The sequence below is a fragment of the Eublepharis macularius genome, chromosome 14 (genome assembly GCF_028583425.1).
Source record: "Eublepharis macularius isolate TG4126 chromosome 14, MPM_Emac_v1.0, whole genome shotgun sequence".
NCBI lineage: Eukaryota > Metazoa > Chordata > Lepidosauria > Squamata > Eublepharidae > Eublepharis > Eublepharis macularius.
The window spans coordinates 21,263,801-21,283,585 of NC_072803.1; the positions used below are offsets into that span (position 1 = coordinate 21,263,801).

A 19,785-nucleotide genomic window follows, 5' to 3' on the forward strand; every position below is an offset into this window, starting at 1 on the left:
CCCTGCTGGGGTTTTCAGGGCAATGGACTAACAGAAGTGGTTTGCCATTGCCTGCCTCCGCATAATGACCCTGGTCTTCTTTGGAAGTCTCCCATCCAATTACTCACCAAAAGCGTGACCCTGCTTAGCTTCTGATATCTGATTAGATCAGGCTTACCTGGGCTGTCCAGGTCAGGTCAGTTTGGCTGTAAACCAGCTGATTATCTGTGGTTCCATTGCAGTATGATGGTCTGATGCTGTGACTCCTTTGTGCCTTTTGAGGCAGGGATAATTTCCTTGAAACCTTGTATTCTGTTCCTGAAGATATTTCAGGCCAACAGGAAAGTATCTGCAATCTTTAAAATGTGAAGATGCTTTGCCAGCATCCTTAGTGGCCATTTTTCAGTTGCCCATTCACAGTGACAGATCAGACTTTCAACACCATTTGCAATAGGTTAACCTTACTTCAATGTTGCTGTGAAAATAAAAAAGATGAAATATGAAGTTCTCTGCACATTTTAAGCTGCTGCAGAAATGCTTGCTATTTGCTGGCTTCTTTCCAGTGCCCTAGGATTTGTGCAAAATTTTTCAGAAGGAAACAGCTCAGCAGCCGAAACACACACATAGCCCAAACCTTTCCCCCATTTCCCCTGATTGTGCCTTGACTCTTTTGGCTTGTCTGAGTGGAAAATGCCCAGCAGATTTTGAATAATGCTTGACAGATGGGAGGGATTTTGCCAAGGCAAACAGTACAGCCGTGCACTGAGACCCCAACATGTGGTGCTCCAGCTTGGCTGGGTGCTCAGATTCTCTTGTTCCCCTGTTCTACAAAGGTCATGCTGGCTGCAGAGCCAGGTAACTTCAGGAGTCTGGTGTACTTCCTGCAATCCATTGATGCCCTCAGAATCTAGACAATTGGGACTCTGTGTTCTCTCACCAATTCCCCCCCCCCCACACTGTATTTGGCACATTCTTCCCCCGCCCTGAACCATCTGGGCAAAATGGCTATAGGAAATAGAAGAAGAGCAGGTGAAAAGGGCAAGGGCTACATGTCAGGGGCCTGTGTCAGAAGGATCCAAACTGGGCTTGCCCCAATTAGAAGAAATGCATCAGAAAGTCAGATCCTCTGCAGACTCTCTGACTTCATCCTCTCCATAGAACCAGTTGTGTCTTTACCACCGTCTTCTGTGCTCTACTCCCTCTTCCCAGTATTGCATTCAAAACTGTTCACTTCCCCTGTTGACATTATACATACTTATAGGGAAACCTGACTGAGAAAACATACTTCATGTGTGCAGAAATGAGCGTATTGCTGATCCTATTCCACGCATTCACTCAAACCACTGAATGCATGTGCCTGTTGACTGCATTTTTATCTGGCCCTTTCTCCAAGGAACTGAGAGTGGCAAACAGAGCTCTCTCCATTTTATCTCCACAGCAACTTGGTGAAGTCAGTTAGGCTGAGAGTGGCTAACTCAAGTTCACCTGATGATGTTCAAGTGTAGATTTGAACTGGATCTACTAACAACTACACTGTGCAGGCTCTGCAAATGTATATTCTGTACATACTGAAGCAATTTCTATGTGTGATGTACGTGTGAATGCACTGAGAAGGGCTATTGCTCATTGTCAGAGCACATGCTTTGTATGCAAACAGTTCCAAGTTCAAGACCTGACAGCTCCTAGGAAACGGGGTGGATGGGAAAGATCCTTTGTTGTCAAAATCTGCATTCAGTGTAGAGTAGACAGCACTGATTCTGCATAAGGCAGGTTCATATGAACAGGGCTTCCATGTCACCCTGAGGGTGAGGGATCCTAACCCTCTGCACCCACGCACACACGCCTCTTATAAGTGACAAAATTGTCTTCCTTTCCCCACAGTTGAATATGTTAGACGCCAACCCAAGCCCAGCAAACCAAACAAGAGGAAACAGGAGAGACCCAAGCCAGAGACTGAGGAGAAGCCAAGTATGCAGCTTGTTTCCTTTTTGCCAGGATGTTGGAAAAAAGAGGGAGGTTTAGGGTAGGGGGGAAGAAAAGAAATATGTGGGAAAGGCTCCCGGAATAGCAAAAGCAGAAGGAGGCTGAGCAACTTCAGAAAGGGAAATCCCTTTCTCTTCTGCTTGCTGGAGAGGTGCCTTTTATAGCCCCAGGGAAGATGTGTGCACATGCTTGCATATGAGGGGGAAGGACCCCACCCTTCCGCTCCCGATGGCTTTATATCCTTCCGGCCTGCCACCACCAAAGTGATTTTCAGGCTTCCTTTTCATTGACAGAAGAGGGACTAGATGACCCTGAAGGTCCCTTCCAACCCTATGATTCTATGACTGTTTGGCACTGGTGAGCTTCTGAGTACAAACAGATTACAAAGCATGAATGGACACAGCTAGTCCCATGGGGAGGAACTCTGACACAGCCTTCTTCTTAAACAGAGAAAGATCTTTATTGTACTTGATTGCAGAGCACAAAAATGCAAGGGAGGTAATATCATGGCTTAAAGGTGAAACAGAAATAAAGAAAAAAATAAAACATGCTGAAGTAAAAATTAGAACAGAACAGACAAAGGACAGAGATCTTTTAAAACTCTTTTTCCTGATGGGCGGATTTCTCCCATCCCACCAATCCTGGGTTTGGAAGAGCAAGCCTTCGTGGGTCCCATGGCATCTCTCCCCAGTCGTTTGTTTCACGTATGACACGTCGCTGGAGACTTTTTACTTCCCTGCATGGTTTATGAAAACAGTCATCCTTCTAGCTGAATGGCTGGAGCCTGGAGCTCATCTCTGCTTCTTGTCAATGTGATAATTTTATTACCCTCCCCTCCTGAGAAAGTCTTCTCAGGGTCTGATTTCCCGAAGGTTGTGGTGGTGTCAGTTAAAGGGCATCTTTCTGTTGCATTATAAATAGAATTTTTATACATCACATTATGAATAGATTTTTTTATTTTTATTGAACCTAGATTACAACAAAGCAGTCAGAAAGTCTTACAACTAAGTCCTTTTCATGTGAAACTTGGCAAAAATTAATTCCACACCCATATTAGAGTTTAAGAGGATCTGGGGACTGAAAGAATTTGCTGCTCGAGCTGTGGACCACCAGTTGGCCATCCCAGATACAGAGGAAGTACATTTATATTAGACAGTTACTGCAAACCTTGGGATGCTTATTACGGGCTTGACCTGCCCTGTTAAGTGGACCTTTGGGAAATTGTGATATCATGTCCTTGGAAAATGTTATTGAGATTTTTGGTTTGCTCTGCAGAGGAACCTGAAGAGCTGCCCATCCCACCATTTGAGAGTCATTATGAAGAAGGATTTGAGCTGCCAGATTATGGGGACAGTAAGTATTATTCCATGTTCTTCTCCATAAAAGGGAAAAACCTGCTTGGAATGGCTATTTTGCTGCTCAATGTATCCATTCCTTGCTTTCAAGAAAAAAGCTTCTATCATATTGGCTCAGTGCTGCCTCCCTGCTTCCACCAGTTGAGGCTAGACTCATTCTAGAAGCATTAGCAAAGCTCCTGAGAGGGTAAACTGCATAAAAAAAACAAAAGAGGCTCGAAGAAATTATTGCTAAAAAAAAAAGGTAACCAGCACACAGGGTAGATCCCAAAATGATTGCCCCAAATTTCCAGGAAGACCACAACAACCACCACACCCTTGTGCTTGTATACTTCTCTTCTGAACAAATTAGTGCCACACTCAGAGCAGTTAACAAAGTCAGTGCTATTATTATCCCCACAATACAGCTGGGGAGCTGGGGCTAAGAGGATTGGCTTACCCAAGGCCACCTGCAGAGTTCATGACAGTAGTGGGAGTCGAACCAGCAGAGTGCTGGCTCAGACCCCAGCCACTTAACCACTATGTTACAGGTCCTAATCATCCGTGCTAATTTCCTTCCAGATTTTTGACAAAGTAGGTAACTTTGTAAGTACTTCTGGCCTTCAAGCTATGTAGATCCCTTCTAGATAATTTGAACTAATAGTCACATTAAACATACCCTATTCTCAGGTAGAACTGGCCCCATTAGGGTTGCTTTTGGTTCTTGCTAGGGGACGTAGAGGCAGATGGACGGTGTATTAGGGTTGAACTTGATAAACTTGTACACATAAAGCTGCCTTATCCAGATCAATATTGTCTACTCTGACTTCTAGGTGTTTTCCAGTGTCTCATATAGAAGTCTTGTGCATCATTCATTACCTGGAGATGCTGGAATTACACCTGGGACTCTCTGCGGGCAAAGCAGATGAGCTACAACTGAGCCGCAGATCCCTTCCAAGGCTCATTCTAGAAGTATCAGTGAAGCTCATGAGAGAGTAAATTGCATCAATAAAGCAAAGGGGGCTAAAAGCTGTGATAAAATGGTGAGATTGGGGAGAAGGTAGCCGTGGGACTCCATCTTCCTCCTTGTCAATCATGGCTTCCTCAGTGGTAGACCACACTGTGCCTCACATTGTAGGCTCCTCTGTAATTCTTTCTAGCCAAATGTGTCTTGCTTCAGCTTGATTTCATATCCCTTCTTAGCCATGAATTTCAATGGATGGTCTAGGAGAAGGTTAACTTACCTTCAGTTAACTGATGGCATAGATCCCAGAAAGGTAGCCGTGTGAGTCTGTTGCAACTGAAGTTACAAAGCGTCTTGTGACATCTGAAAAAGTAATGTATTTGTTGTGGGAGAATTTCTTACAAGAGCCATTTCATTACCTCACATACTTGTTGGGAGGATAAATGAATGTGATACAGTATTGTAAAGCACTATGGGTAAGATAGTCAGGACTGTGTTGTCGGTACTCCAGCTGTGGTGGAATGACAGGGCTGAGGAGAAGCTGGCCGTGGGACTCCAGCATGTCCCCCTCAACAATCACATTTTCCCCTATAGTGGACTACACTCTGCCTCACCAGAAGCCCAAAACATTCCCCAGCAAAAAAGACGAGGAAGATGAGATGGAGACGGATGAAGAGAAACTCAAACTACGTGAGGAGATTTCAGGAGGGTGGGATTGGGCCTACAGGAATGGGGATTTTATTATAGAGGGGATGGGAATAGAAGGGATTGGTTAACCTCTTGCTGTGACACATGCCATGTTGGCTTCCTCCCAGACCTGTGTCAGAATTGAAAACGTAGGCTCCTCTGCAATTCGGTCTATCATATTGCTCCACTTAATCAACACTTGCATGACCCCTGTGCCTGCTTCCCCGTCAAGCACAAATGCCATCCTTGCACTTCCATAGTCTCACTTTGCACACGCGCCTTGTAGCGCTCTCACTTCCATCCGCATTCTTGCACAAAATCGTGCCTGCCTCGCTCAGAACATAAGTTGGTTTGGCCTGTTGTTAACTCTGCTCCTCTTTGCTGTGGAGCAGAGAAGCCTAAGAAGGGGAGTGGCAGCAGTAAAGAAGAGGAGGAGGGTGATGTGGATGAAGATAAATGGGCGGAAGAAAAAACCAAGGATCGTAAAGGTCAGTAACCTGTGAAGCCAGAAAAAAAAATGGGATCCTGTTGAGTTTGGCTTAGAAACAGGAGAGGAGGTGGGTGTAGTGATTGATGTGCATCTTCTGCCAGGTTTAAAGGCATCTTAGTGAAATTCTTGTAAATAGCAATGTGAATTGATGAAAGATGCTGTATAGTGGGCTGTGATTGTAATAGGAAAATCAGTGATTAATATAGCAAAATTTTCATGTGTTTGGACACTGCAGCAATAAAGTTACTATTTTTTGATAATTCTGATTAAAGGGTCATATTTTCAATCAGAAGTGAGGTCATTGAAAATCACTGTGATTTTCCTGAAGAGCCATTATGCTTTAGAAATCTGTAAATTAAAACTGTAACATTTGCGGCTTTGCCGGTAGGTGCTGGCCCAAAGGGGCATTTAGGCTGCTTTCATTCTGCTGTTATTAATGAAGCTACAGTTCAGTTTCCATTTGGGTCCCAAACTGCAGAATTTGCTCTCTAAACTTTGACCCCTGTATCTTCACTTGTGTAGGGAAGCCAAAGAAAGCAGGAGGGAAAAAATGGGAGACAGATGAGGATGAGTGGACTCCAGAAGAGAAAATAAGTAAGTAATATGGTGGGGATTTTAGAGACTGTTGTATGTTTGTATTGCCGAAGGCTTTCACGGCCGGAGAAGGATGGCTGTTGTGGGTTTTCCGGGCTGTATTGCCGTGGTCTTGGACCAAGACCACGGCAATGTTGTATGTTTGTTGACCAGCCCTTTCTCTGTTTCCAGGGTTTATCACCTCTGCTTAGAACCTAACTAGACGTTACAAACGGCACGAGTTCTCGAAGAGGACTTGCAGCTATACTGTAATCCCTCTTTCCCCCATGCAGTGGTCCTGATCCAAACCAAGCCACTCTGTGCACTTACTCATGAGTTGCAACCCAGATCTACCAGTTACAGTATAGCTACAAGTCCCCATGGCAAACTCATCAAAGGCATAAGATTAAATTATTGCTATGGATAATGCATCTGGTGAAATGCCAGAATAAACTTTGTTAGTCTTTGGGTGCCACTGGATTTCTGTTTAAATTTCCAAGTCTTTTAGCAGAATAAGACAAATCAAGACACTCTTGACCCTCGAGATTTATTTATTTTATTGCATTTGTATCTTTCCCTTCCTCAAAGAAGCTTAGGGTAGCATCTGTGGTTCTCCCCTCTTTCAGTTTATTCTTGCAACAACCTAGTGAAGTAAGTTAGGCTGAGAGTGAGTAACAGGGCCAAGATCATCCTGTGAACTTTATAACTGAGTGAAGATTTGAGCTCAGGTATCCTTGTTCCTAGTCTGTCACTTTTAACTGCCGTACCACACTGGATCCAAAAGCTGCGTTTTGAAATATACTGAATATTTTCATTTCTCAACATCTCTCTCAGGTTTGCCTTTCTTCTTTCTTTCTGATCTGATCTAATTTGATTGTCCTGATAATCTGTGGCTGTTAAAGTTACCCCTTCATGCTGAAACCATCGTGTAATGCCTATGCAAGAGTAAATTGGCTTGACTTCCCTGCTTTGCAGAATGCCCTCCCATAGGAATGGAATCCCACCGAATCGAGGATGACCAGATCTTAGCTTCCTCCATGCTGCGGCATGGACTAGGTGCTCAGCGTGGCCGCCTCAATATGCAGGTAATAGGATCATTCTGCATCTTGTTTACAGGGGATGCTAGGATGCTCTTCTCAGACGGTTAAACATGAGATAATACTTATAGTATATAATACTATACTGTAACAGTGATATCATCAGTGTTACAGTGCTTATAAAACACTTATACAGTAATTAAGTTAAGAAGATCAAACCCTGGGCCGTTTCCCCACGGCTTACCTTGTTCCAGAAAACAGTGAAATCTCACATGAAATCTCACAAGAAGACGCTATTATCATGTCTTCTCCCGCGATAACAGTGTCTTCTCGCACGGGATTTCACTGTTTTCTGGAACAAGGTAAGATGTGTGGAAATGGCCCTGCTCTTAAAAGAGACAAGATGAGAGCTGACATGGTATATTGGTTGGCACTGCAAATCCATTGACTTCAATGGGCTTAGAAGGGGATATCTCTGTTAGTATTGTGCTGCAAGAGACAGAAATTCCCAGTTCAACTATTGTGTCAGCTGGGAATTCAGTATGTGGACTTAGGCAAGCCACTCTCAGCCTCCCCCCCCCCCCATTTGCAATTTATGGAGATAATATGAGTTGTCTGTCTTACACATTTGTTTCATAGATTACAACAAAATAACATATAGGAAGCACATTGTATATCCAAAGTGCTATATAAATGCTAAGTGTTCTTGATAAAGACCAAGTGCTGCTTCCTCCTCCCTTCCAGGCAGGATCCAATGAGGATGATTATTTTGATGGCGCTTGGTGTGCAGAAGATGACAGCCGCATACAGTGGATACAGGTGGACACCAGAAGAACCATGAAGTTCACAGGAGTCATCATCCAGGGCCGCGATTCTCTCTTGCAGTATGTGTGGAAGAGGGGGCAGGTGGGGGAAGGGATGAAGGGGAAGGGCTGTGCTGAATGGAAGTCACCCCCCCGCCCCAGTCTTGCACTAGTGGTTTAGCTCTACAGCCTGCAAGCTGGGTCAAATATGTAAATCAAGCAGTTAATTTACATAATTTATTCTGTTTCTGCTATGATGAAAAGGGGCTACTCAGGACACCCTGGCCATGGGAATCCTACTGAGTGCTTCTTTGGATTCTGAGTGTTCACCAGGCCTTTGGGCAGTGCTGGATGGGCCAGTGGCGGCCATTTTAGTTATGTGTCTTCCCTAGTCACGTTTTATTTATTTATTTATTTATTTATTTATTTATTTAAAGCCTGTCTTTCTCACAGAGACTCAAGGCAGATTACAAAATGTAAAATAATGAGTATGAACAGAATATATAACAAGCGGTATGATAAGACTGGGTTACAAAGTTACGGAACAATGCAGTAACAACAGTTTGGTGTAGTGGTTAAGAGGGGCAGGCCTCTAAGCTGGAGAGCCGGGTTTGATTCCCCACTCCTCCGCTTGAAGCCAGCTGGGTGACCTTGGGTCAGTCACAGCTCTCTCAGAGCTCTCTCAGGGTGATTATTGTGATGATAATAATAACGTACTTTGTAAACCGCTCTAAGTGTGTGTTAAGTTGTCCTGAAGGGTGGTATGTAAGTCGAATGTTGTTGTTTGTTGTTGTTGTTATTCATCATAACATATAAGAAATGCAAAAACCAAATGACAGAAATTAGAGAACAATGGAGTAAACCTAGATAATGCATATGATAAACAGTGCCGCAAACTACAGCCCTTGTCCCTTCTTAAAAATGCCTTCCTGAACAATTCTGTTTGACATATTCTGTGGAATGATAGAAGTATGGGAGCCTTCCTGATCTCCTCAGGCAGGCCGTTCCATGCTACCAGGCCCACCATGCTTTACATCTTCCATTCTCCAACATTTTTTTTTTGTCTACCATAGTGAGGACTTTGTCACCACCTTCTATGTGGGCTTCAGCAACGACAGTCAAAACTGGGTCATGTACAGCAATGGCTATGAGGAAATGGTAGGTACTTGCGTCTAGAATCTGAAGGGCCCTTGAAAAGCCCCTAGAAAAAGATTCTCAGAATTTTTACTCAAAGGAGGGTTGCCAACCTCTAGGTGGGGCCTGGATTTCTCCTGGAATTATGACTGATCTCCAGACTAGAGCGATCAGTTCCCCTGGAGGAAATGGCAGCTTCAGAGGGTGGGCTCTCTGGCATCACGTCCCTGTTGAGCTCCCTCCTCAGGCTCAGATCTTCTAGAATTTCCCAACCCAGAATTGTCAATCCTGACCCAAAGTTAGGGCCTTCTGCTAAGGCCCATAGAAGACAAGCTGTCTTCTTGGTGTCCTTCAACTGCTGCAGTTTATAAACTGTCTTTCATGCAGCTTTTCTATGGAAACGTCGACAAGGACACTCCAGTGATGACCGAATTCCCGGAGCCGAAGGTGGCTCGCTTCATTCGTATCTACCCACTGACCTGGAATGGTAGCCTTTGCATGAGGCTAGAAGTCCTGGGCTGCCCCCTCTCCAGTAAGAGTTGGAGGAAGACTGTGCATGCATGCATTTATTTTTTTAAATCCCTTGGATCATGATTCTCTATTATCCCATACTTTGATTAGCCTTTGATGCTTTTCCTGACTCTCAGAAGATCTCCAGTATTGCAGTCATGGCCAGAGCTCTGTTAATAATACCTGCGTAGCTATCAATATGTTATCGACTTCTCATTTCTATAACATGTTTCAAGAGTTCTTGTGACAGTCCTGAAAGGTAGGACCGTGTGGCTCACCTCCTGTAGGAAGACCTCCTCTGAGACTACAGCTCAGGTGACATTTGGACTGGGAGCTTCAGGGCTCATTTCTGAGCCTTTGCTTTACTACATCTCTCAGAATTACAGGTTTAAAAAGCTCCAGGTAACAAGGGTTGAATCCACACATCCTGGCATAGTGCTAAACTGCTGGAAAGATAGCATCTTCCTGGTGCGATTTCTGACATCATTGCCATGTGGTGCGATGATGTCAGAAATCGCGCCAGGAAGATGCTATCGTTCTGGCAGTTTAACGCTATGCCAGGATGTGTGGATTCAGCCAAGGTCCAAGCTTCTTCTTCTTCTTCGTTTTTGGCCCATCAACTGTTGTCTGTAAAAAGCCTTTTTCAGTTATTCTACTCTCTGTATACCCTCAATAGAAGGTAATATGTTGAAGATGGAGGGATTGCAGAAGTAGCCTTATGGGATGGCAGTACTAAGAGAAACACACTGGGGGCATGAGAGAATTTGTGAGAGGGGGGGTACGATTTGGAAGTCCTGCCTACCCCTATGATATCACCATCCAGGATTCTTTAAGTTCTCACGGGCTTTAGCAGCCTGATTTTCTCCTTTGTCTTTTTGTCTTCATTTAACTGCTCTCAATTTTCTGTGCACGTGGCACATATTCAGTCCTCAGTGGCCATTTACTGGAGAGGAGGCTGTTTTTCTTCTGGTGAATTTCCATGTCCTATTTTTCTGCATCCCTGTGAAGTCCCCTGAGAATCTGCAGACTCCTACTTTATATGCTGGTGGCCTGGTTTTGCCACTGTCATGGGAACCAGACTCTTTACTGTTAGAGTGATATGTAAAATTGTTACAGGTCATGACAGAAGGGAATCACAGGATATATTGCTGGATTACTGAAGATGAAGGGAGACAAACAGTACAATCCTAAGCAGAGTTACACTGAAGTCAATGGACTTAGAAGGGTGTCAGGATTGCATTATAAATCTCCAAGCTGCCTAAGCAGCTTTACTGGAAAGTAACTGAATAGTTAGCCAGCAAGCTTTGGACTGGGCTGTATGTCTGAAAAAAAGAAAGAAAGGGAGGGGTGGATTGAATGGCCTCAAAACACAGATATTGGCCGAGCTGTGTAGACTCCAGTATTAGAATAATATGGAGCCACAGATAAAGTGAAGGCCTTTGTTAGAGGTCTCATAATGACCTTACCTGGGCTGTTTCCACACTACTCACCTTCATCCGGAATGCTGCGGAACGTCGCAAAAAACGCGCAGAAGATAGCATCTTCTCGCGCGAGTTTTGCACGATGTCACGCAAAACTCGTGCAAGAAGATGCTATCTTCCGTGTTTTTTTTCACGACGTTCCTCAGCGTTCCGGATGAAAGTGAGTAGTGTGGAAACGGCCTTGGTGTGATATGTAAGATTGAGAGAGAGATTGCATAAGGCAATAGAGGAAGTTTGTAACTGAGCAGGGATTTGAAATTGAGTTCACCATACTTCACATCTCACATGCTGATTCTTAAATCTTCTGAGACATTCTCTTTTGCAAGATTCGGGTCCAGTAGCACTTTAAAGACCAACAAGATTTCCAGGGTATGAGCTTTTGAGAGTCGGAGCTGCCTTCATCAGATACCTGACTCTTGAAGGCTCATACCCTGGAAATCTAGTTGGTCTTTAAGGGGCTACTGGACCCAAATCTTGCTCTTCTACCACAGACCAGTATGGCTACCCACCTGAAACTATTCTCTTTTGCAGATATCCATAGCTACTACAGCCTGCAGAATGAAGTGATGACTTCGGTAGACAACTTGGACTTCCGCCATCACAACTACAAAGACATGAGACAGGTGAATATGTATGTCAGAGGAGAACTTCAACCTTGACTTTTGCAGCTTTCTATCAAACTAAGAATAAGCTAAAGGGGCTGAGTAATATCTCAATCCTAGGGTTGTTCTCAGTGACCATATATTGCTCCCAATATGTACAGAACAGTACACCTGAAGTCTGTCTACCAATAAAAACAGAGACTACCAAATTTCTTTTTTCTTGAAGGTACATTGTTACTCCTTTGAATTCCGTTAAGGAAAATTTCAGCTGGCATTTCCCTTTATTCCCATAACAAACTGATCATGATTGCCAGAAGGGCTTTTGTTTCTGCCTTCTGAAAATGGATTTTGCAATCGGTTTGATCTGCAGCCTTTCCAGGCTGTCTTGTTAAAAGTTCCCACAAAAACACGGGGTGTCTATAAGCTGCTTTTGTGATGTCCCTTCCACAGAGCCCTCCTTCGTCCAGTCTTCTTCTCTCAGCTTTTCTTTTTAATGAGAAACTTCTGTGTACTTAAGGGCAAAATTACATGTGATGCAGGAAGCTGCATTTGCTTATTCATATATTTTGCCCCGTTCATATATAAGGTGTTGGGGGTGTGATCTGACATTTACCTAAAAAGAGCTGCTTGGTTGAGGGGGGTCTAACCCTTCCTCCACCACGAAATCCCACGTTCTGTTGCCTCAGGCACTTTTGTCTACCCTATTAGAGCTGAGTTGAGAAATATTCTGAAGCAACTTACAGAGGTAAGTCAGAGTGTTCCCCAAACCACATATCCCTTATGTTTTTTTTAAAAAAAAACCCTTAGACCTTGCCCTCATTTTATACATGAACAAGCAGAGATATTAACAACTAAACAGGGCTACCTTCATCCTGCCTAGCGTGGCCTGGAGAGGGGTTTCAAAGTTGCAAATTTTGTTCTTGTTTTCTCAAGGGACACTGTAGCCCCTTTCAGTTAATTTTCTGCTTGTCCTGCTGCGTGTACTGGAAGAATGTGCTACAAACCTCCCGATACACATGAATCAGCTCACCATAGATCGCATGTAGCCCATGCTCTCGATATGGATATTTGCCAAGTTTGCGACATGGGTTTGCCACAATCATTATTTTTGAAATTCCGGGAATGATTTTTTTTTTAAGTGTTGGAAAGCCTACTACCAGGAGGAAAGCTAGGAATCTCTCTTCCTTTGTGGCTAAAATGAGGGTGGCAGTTGTTAACGTATTTCTCAGATTTGAAACAAACAGGAAACATGTCAATAAGATGATTCAAATGAATCAAACACATTTTGGAGGTCTCTACAAATAAAAAATAATTATTACATGCTGCCCTTTTTACAAGTTTCTGTCACAGCCACAGATAGACACCCTTACTATCACTTGTAAAAACCACTCCTTATGTGAGGCTGACCCTGGGCGTAACTACACAATACACCCAACACGTGTCAGGTCAAGGGTCTGTGACTGGACTTGCAGCAGGACGTGCATTGGGAGAATTTAAAAAGCACTCATTTGCTCTGCACCGGAAGGGGGGAAAAGTTGCTTCCTGTTTTGCCTCCACTCTGCTTTTTCCAGAAGAAAGGGTGGCAGTGGGGGGGGGGGCTTCTTGCCCTTTTTTGGGGGGGGCTTCACGTATCCTTCCTCAGCCACATGGACCATGAGAAAAGGGGTAAAAAGCCTCCCCTCCACTGCTGCCCTTTCCTCTGGTGAAAGCAGAGTGGGAGGAAAAATAGAAACTCCTTCTTCCCCCTTGCAGCACTGAGCAAACAAGTACTTTTTAAAGTGACTTCCCCTCCATATACATCTAACTACAAGTTTGGTTGTACACCCATGACCAGGCACATGTCAGGTGTTTCATATAGTTATGCTCTGTATTGGCTATTTCCATCCCAGTTTTCAGCTTCTCCTAAAGAAATCTTTTGGCTGGATAGGCAGCAAGTTATGATTCTTCCCCCCCCCCCCCCACAGCTTATGAAGGTGATAAACGAAGAGTGCCCTGACATCACTCGCATCTATAACATTGGCAAGAGCTCCCGAGGGCTAAAGATATATGCCATGGAGATCTCTGACAGTCCAGGAGAGCATGAACTCGGTGAGTGGCACGTTCTCTAGGCTAGGGCAGGCCCGAACATGTGAATAAAAAGTTGTAGGGGTGCAGCGTTTCATTGATTGATCAGTGCTAGTCTTTTGCTTTGACTGAAAAATGTTCCAACTAAAGAGGCAGTGAATAGATTTCCTTGAAAGACATTTGTGGCAGAAGTAAGCTGAATAAATATACAATGGTGTATGGGTTGGGTGGAGGAAAAACAAGGTGGGCTTTTTCTACCTATTCTGCCTCCCTAATTTTCACAGCCATTGATGGATCTTTCCTCTATGAATTTTTCTAATCCCCTTTAAATACCAATTGTAAGAACATAAGAATAATAAATATTCAGATCAACAAACATCCCGGCAAGCCACAGCATAATTGAATGTTTTTGTTGTGTTGGTATAACTGCCAGCCCTTCCCAACCCCTGATTTGCTGGCTCAGCAAGTCTTGGAATTGAACTGTGTAAATGTATTATGTCAGCCTAGTTCTTTTAGGAACCAAACTTGCTCTCCCTTCCAAAAACAAGGGAATGTTACTTGGGCAAGAACTGTTCTCCGTCAAATCATATTGGCATGCTGGAGCGGTGGTAACTGCTGGCAGTTGTTTGCTTTGCCTCCACCTGTGTCAACATTTCCACCATGCTATCCGAGATTGGCATTGGACTCCAAAGTCTATGCTTTTCTCCCATTGACTCTTTGTACAAACTAGCACAAAATAAGTTCCCTCCCGCAGCCCAGTGGAACTAATTTGTTATTTGAAGGTTTATTACAAGCCAGCCTCCTTGGTTTCTTGGCTTCCTCATCCAGTTCTCTTAATCCTTGTGAGTTACAAGGCCTGAAAGACTTAACAAATGCCTGACTTCTTTGGATGTCGCTCAGTATTTTTGAACAATGCCATTATAAACATGTAGCATTCTAGTATTATGATACCGGTTGGAGCAGAGCCCCAAATGCCATCACTTGCAGGCTTCTCTTGAAAGCAGGCAACAGTCAGGTGGCTTGGAAAGGAGATAGTGGGGTCCCACTACAGCATGGGGTAGCTGTAGGTCTCTTCCTTGAAGCCGCTGGCTTGTTGCAAAAAGTGCAGGTGGCTGTGTTCGTCCACTAGAAAACCATTTCAAATAATACCCGTTTGCCCCTATACTGCTCTTTTGAAAAGACTAGTGCCACACTCAGAGCGATGAACAAAATCAATGTTGTTATATAATCTCCACAATACAGCTGGGGCTGAAAGGAAGGGCTTATCCAAGGCCACCTGCAGAGTTTGTGGCAGTAGTTGGAGTCGAACCAGCAGTGTGCTGGCTCAGAGCCCTGCCACTTAACCACTATGCTACAACAGCTCTCCAAAGCAGTGGTAGTGCAGTATCCTTTATGAAGACCACTGAAATGAGACAGAGCAGGGAACAAATGCTCAGGTTCCCCAAAACGCTTCTACCTCAAGCTAAATGTCCAATAAAAAGTGGGGGTGGTTTCAGGGCATTGTTGGAAAACACCAAAGTCTTCTGTTTGAGATAGGAGAATACTAGAGGAACAGTGGAATACAGATAGGACACTGGAGATGCTGCAAAGGGAGGGGTTTGGGTGCAAAATTTGCACCCAAAGGCCTATTGGGACAGAGAAGGAAGCAATGGCTGTTCACTCTTTGAAGATATAAAAGTAGCTTGGATCTGCCTCCAGCACTCCTCAGAACGCATGCATCCCCCCTTGTAAAGCAGAGAGGCATGTTGACTGCAACAACAGCAGCATACATTATTTATTAGTACCAGCGAAAACATTGCCCCACAAATGAGCAGCCTCTTGAGCTTGTCAGAGCGCTTTCAATAGTTAATAAGATACATACACACAGAAGTGGAAGGGGAGGAGAAAGGGAAGGAGAAGATGGTGTTGATTATGAAAAAAAGCCAAGTATGAAGTTTGCAATAGCCTTAAGATGGAGTGGAGGAGGAACAAGTCAACTTTATATTGCAATATGACACTGATGTTAAACGCACACCCATATGTCACAGAGATGTCGTGCAGACTTAAGTAAGTCGGATGATGCCTTTTCTAATGGACCCACAGGACTACCTGTGTTTGTACTTTAGGGGAGCCAGAGTTCCGCTATACTGCAGGAATCCACGGCAATGAGGTGTTGGGCCGTGAGCTCCTGCTAATGTTGATGCAGTTTATGTGCAAGGAGTACAAAGATGGGAACCCCCGTGTGCGGAACCTGGTGACCGAGACTCGCATTCACCTCGTCCCTTCACTCAACCCTGATGGCTATGAGATCGCCAGCCAGATGGTGAGACTGGGATGGGATCAGGCGTCTCAGAGCCTTGTGATCGGGGGGAGGGGGGTGGATTACTGGTTTTTCATTAAACTGTGTCCCCTGCCATTCTCTCTTTTGCTTTGCAGGGCTCTGAGCTTGGTAACTGGGCTTTGGGGCACTGGAATGAGGAAGGGTATGATATCTTTGAAAACTTCCCTGATCTCAATAGCATCCTGTGGGCAGCAGAAGAGAGGAAATGGGTACCACACAAAGTTCCTAATCATCACATTCCCGTACCTGAGCACTATCTCGCAGAGGATTCCTCAGTAAGTATTCGTGGCTTCTTTGGAAGGACTGGGATGCTATAGGATTGATAATGAGACCTTTTTGCTGCTGCTGCTCCCCTTAGGCAGATGTAGTCTTTTTCCTTGTTACACTGTCTTCTCCCATGTGACCCTGCTTGTCATTGGAGGCCCTTCTCCAGGTGACCTCGCCTTCTGAGGTTCCTGTGGACAGGCTGTTTCCAGGGCTGCAAATAAATTATAGAGCTCTCTCCCTAGATATATTCACCCTGTGCTGTCTTTGTTATCTTTTGGGTGCCAGAGAAAATCTGTCCTGTTTAGCTGAGCTTTATGGGTAGTGCTATTATGATTATGTTTGGTTTTACTGTAGTCTGACATAACTTGGCCCATATTTCTTTGATTCCTCTGGATAATGAATATTGATTGTTTTAACTGCTTTTTACTTTGCTGATTGGTATTTTTAAAACATTATTTCTGATTATGGATTTATAAGACATTTTAAAGAGCTAGTATTTGATAGCAGGCCAGAGCAGAAAATAAAATTTATCAGCACACTATGCCGAAAGCACAGGGTAGCCAGCACAGAAACTCCGTATGTTCCCAGGGCAGAGTTAATGGAAATGGGCTTGGATCCTAGTCCTTCCATTCAATGTAACATGTCCTCAGCTGTTGTGGAGCTTGTTCCTCTGATACAAGGCATTTTCTTCTCCCTGGAAAGTGCTGAACAGAGAGTGCCTTGCATTAAGGAGATGCGCTGTGCAAAGGATCATTTCCTCCACATGGAAGATATACTATGGAAATGAAAGAATAGTGCTGAGATCCAGACCATGGGAAACATAGTAGTAGGTTGCAGGTCTGTGGAGTAACAGTAATTTAATTGCAAAGTTTATAGGTAGTATGCATTATCAGTATTAAAAACATAATCTGATAAAAGAAACAAGAAAGAAGTCCAAGAATCCTGACGGAAATAATCAGCAGTAATAACTAAAAGCTGAAAGAGAAACTGCTCTGAGAAATAAGAGTTTTGCAAGTTCTGTGGTATGACACAGTGATGGTGCCGTCATATGAAGGTGGTCATAATTTGGAAGGAGTTTGGCACGTATGGTAGAAGAACAAGAGAACTACAAAGTACCGTTTGCTCACAATTTTCTCCAACACAACCGACTGTCTACTCTGCCTCTTTTCTTTCCAGGTGGCAGTGGAAGTGCGAGCCATCATGGCATGGATGGAAAAGATTCCTTTTGTTCTTGGTGCCAATTTTCAGGGTGGGGAAAAGTTTGTCTCCTACCCCTTTGACATGGCTCGCCCTGTCAACGAGAATGAAGTGGCCCTTGCAGTCCACAATGACTATGAAGAAGAGAACCCAGAAACCAAAGAGACCCCAGACCATGCCATCTTCCGCTGGCTGGCCATTTCCTATGCTTCGGCCCATCTCACCATCACTGATACCTTCCGTGGGGGGTGTCACGATCAGGACATGACCAATGGAATGGGGATTGTCAACGGCGCCAAGTGGCATCCACGAGTGGGAAGTAAGTGAGCATAAGAAAACCATGCTGGATTGGACCAAAGGTGGCCACCGAGAAGCCTTTGGGAAGCCCACTGGCAGGGGTTTGTGGTGTTAGTGCAGAGACCTCCTCATAACACAACATTCAGTCTTTGATATACCAGTTTTCTCCTAATTTGTACTGCTTGTTTCATGTGTAGTGTTGGGTTTCGCTATCATTGTGTAGACGGGTTCTGGTCTGATAGATGACTTCAGTTACGAGAGAGTCCTTCCTGTTCTTTGCAGGCTTTGGAACCTGAAAAAATAAATAGGAAGTCCAACAGCAAACTCAAATCGGGGGGGGGGGGGAATGGGTGGCTGAAGACAGTATAGTTACTGTGATCTGGTATTTATGGTACTGCCACGGGAGCACTGAGTCCCTCAGTGGAGAAAAGCAGGTTAGAAGTGCCCTGCATGAATGACTGGAAACTGTAGTTGGTTCAGAATAGAGCTTCAGGACCAAGTGAATGGCAAGTGAACAGGAAGGAATACACGTGAGTGTGTTCACTTGCCAGGCAAGTGTAATTTGTCACTTGTAGCTTGGCTCCAAATGAGTTGACTGGTAAAACTAGACAAGAATCTTCCCTTGTCAGCACTTGGACCGTCACTGGCTACCAGTTCATTTACAGGCACAGTACAAAGTGCTGGGCTTGACCTACAAAGAGCCTGGGACAAGGGTATTTGAAGGAACACCTGCCTGTTAAGATCTTCTTCAGATGCTGTGCTCTGAGTGCTACCACCTTCTGTCGTGAGTGGCTACTAGAGACAGGGACTTCTCTTTTTGTTCCCATATTCAGCAACCTGGAGTCTACTGGTAAAATTTCAAGCACATGGTAAAAACCTCTGTGTTTAACAGATGCACTTGACTCCGTAAGATTGAGTCTGTGCTGTTTTTTTAATCTGCTGGGAATTGTTTTTAGTTTTATATCTTGTTTTCTACTTTAGTGTGTAAAACTTACTGGATTCTGCCTTGAGAGAAATTAGTTGGTAGATGGGATATAAATATCCTAAATAAAACTTCTGCTGTTCCAGGCATGAATGATTTCAGCTACCTCCACACCAACTGTTTGGAACTCTCCATCTACCCAGGATGTGACAAGTTCCCCCATGAAAATGAATTGGCTCAGGAGTGGGAAAACAACAAAGAATCATTATTGACTTTCATGGAACAGGTGAGGAACAATTTATGCTGTGGGGTGAGAAGGGCTGTGATCAGAGCAAAGGCGCTAAGCAACATTGGAAGAAAAGGCCATGCAGCTGGCACACTTTAAGTCGGTGATGATTTTGAAAGCTGGTGAAGAGGGGGAAACCGCATTTTTCAAGACTGTCTCATTCAGTTTAAATACTCCTGTTTTGAAACTGTTTCTCGTTTAAGAGTAACAATCCCATGTGCCATTGGTTTTTGCACCAGAGTCTGTTTCCTTGCATCAAAATTTCCCCGTGAAAATGAATGCATTGTTTCAACATTATTTTGTGTCATTGGTATAGAAGAAACAAAAGCATCATCAACAACTGCAACAAAAATTGCAACAACCAATGCCAATGCATGAATGAAAAAGAAAGTTACTGGCTGGTTCCTAGGCAAAGGGGATTGATGATTGCTCTTGGGTAGTCATTTGGCTAGTCAAAAAAAGATTGAGTAAAGTGAATGATTACCTAACAATATTTTTTGTAACAAATTTATAAGGGCAGTTCTAAGCAGTGACTTTCATGACAGATGACTGCCTGCCTTCATTTCTCATAGTAGGTGGTCAAAAATGACATTTACTGTTCTGCTAGGATTGCCCTGACTGCTGCAATGCTAAGAGACAAGCAGCTCTCATTCTTGCCTCTGCTAACATATGGCACCAGAAAGAAATTAGAAGGCAAACTGGCACCTGCACAATGGCATGCTTGGCATCGCAGAATATTTGGTTGTCATCAAGTAATGGACAAATGATTGCCTGGCACGCTAACTTTACTCTTGGGAGGTGGCTGGGCAGGAACAGACTTCAAATCTACCCCAATATAATTCACAGTGACTCAGT

General features: G+C 44.0%; 1 protein-coding gene across 3 annotated transcripts in view; it reads left to right on the forward strand.

Moving 5' to 3' along the window:
• The window catches only part of AEBP1 (AE binding protein 1), a 38,198-nt gene that overhangs the window by 14,551 nt on the left and 3,862 nt on the right, over positions 1 to 19,785 (forward strand). For 2 of the 3 annotated variants that reach the window (XM_054997669.1, XM_054997668.1), the window contains 15 exons: positions 1,861 to 1,947; positions 3,238 to 3,315; positions 4,855 to 4,950; positions 5,340 to 5,435; positions 5,960 to 6,031; positions 6,986 to 7,095; positions 7,792 to 7,931; positions 8,924 to 9,008; positions 9,372 to 9,516; positions 11,507 to 11,598; positions 13,542 to 13,665; positions 15,747 to 15,943; positions 16,057 to 16,236; positions 17,405 to 17,744; positions 18,791 to 18,930. In XM_054997669.1, the coding sequence (XP_054853644.1) occupies positions 1,861 to 1,947; positions 3,238 to 3,315; positions 4,855 to 4,950; positions 5,340 to 5,435; positions 5,960 to 6,031; positions 6,986 to 7,095; positions 7,792 to 7,931; positions 8,924 to 9,008; positions 9,372 to 9,516; positions 11,507 to 11,598; positions 13,542 to 13,665; positions 15,747 to 15,943; positions 16,057 to 16,236; positions 17,405 to 17,744; positions 18,791 to 18,930 (1,982 nt within the window). The remainder of the gene's footprint in view (positions 1 to 1,860; positions 1,948 to 3,237; positions 3,316 to 4,854; positions 4,951 to 5,339; positions 5,436 to 5,959; positions 6,032 to 6,985; positions 7,096 to 7,791; positions 7,932 to 8,923; positions 9,009 to 9,371; positions 9,517 to 11,506; positions 11,599 to 13,541; positions 13,666 to 15,746; positions 15,944 to 16,056; positions 16,237 to 17,404; positions 17,745 to 18,790; positions 18,931 to 19,785) is intronic. The other variant, XM_054997670.1, reaches the window with a different exon arrangement.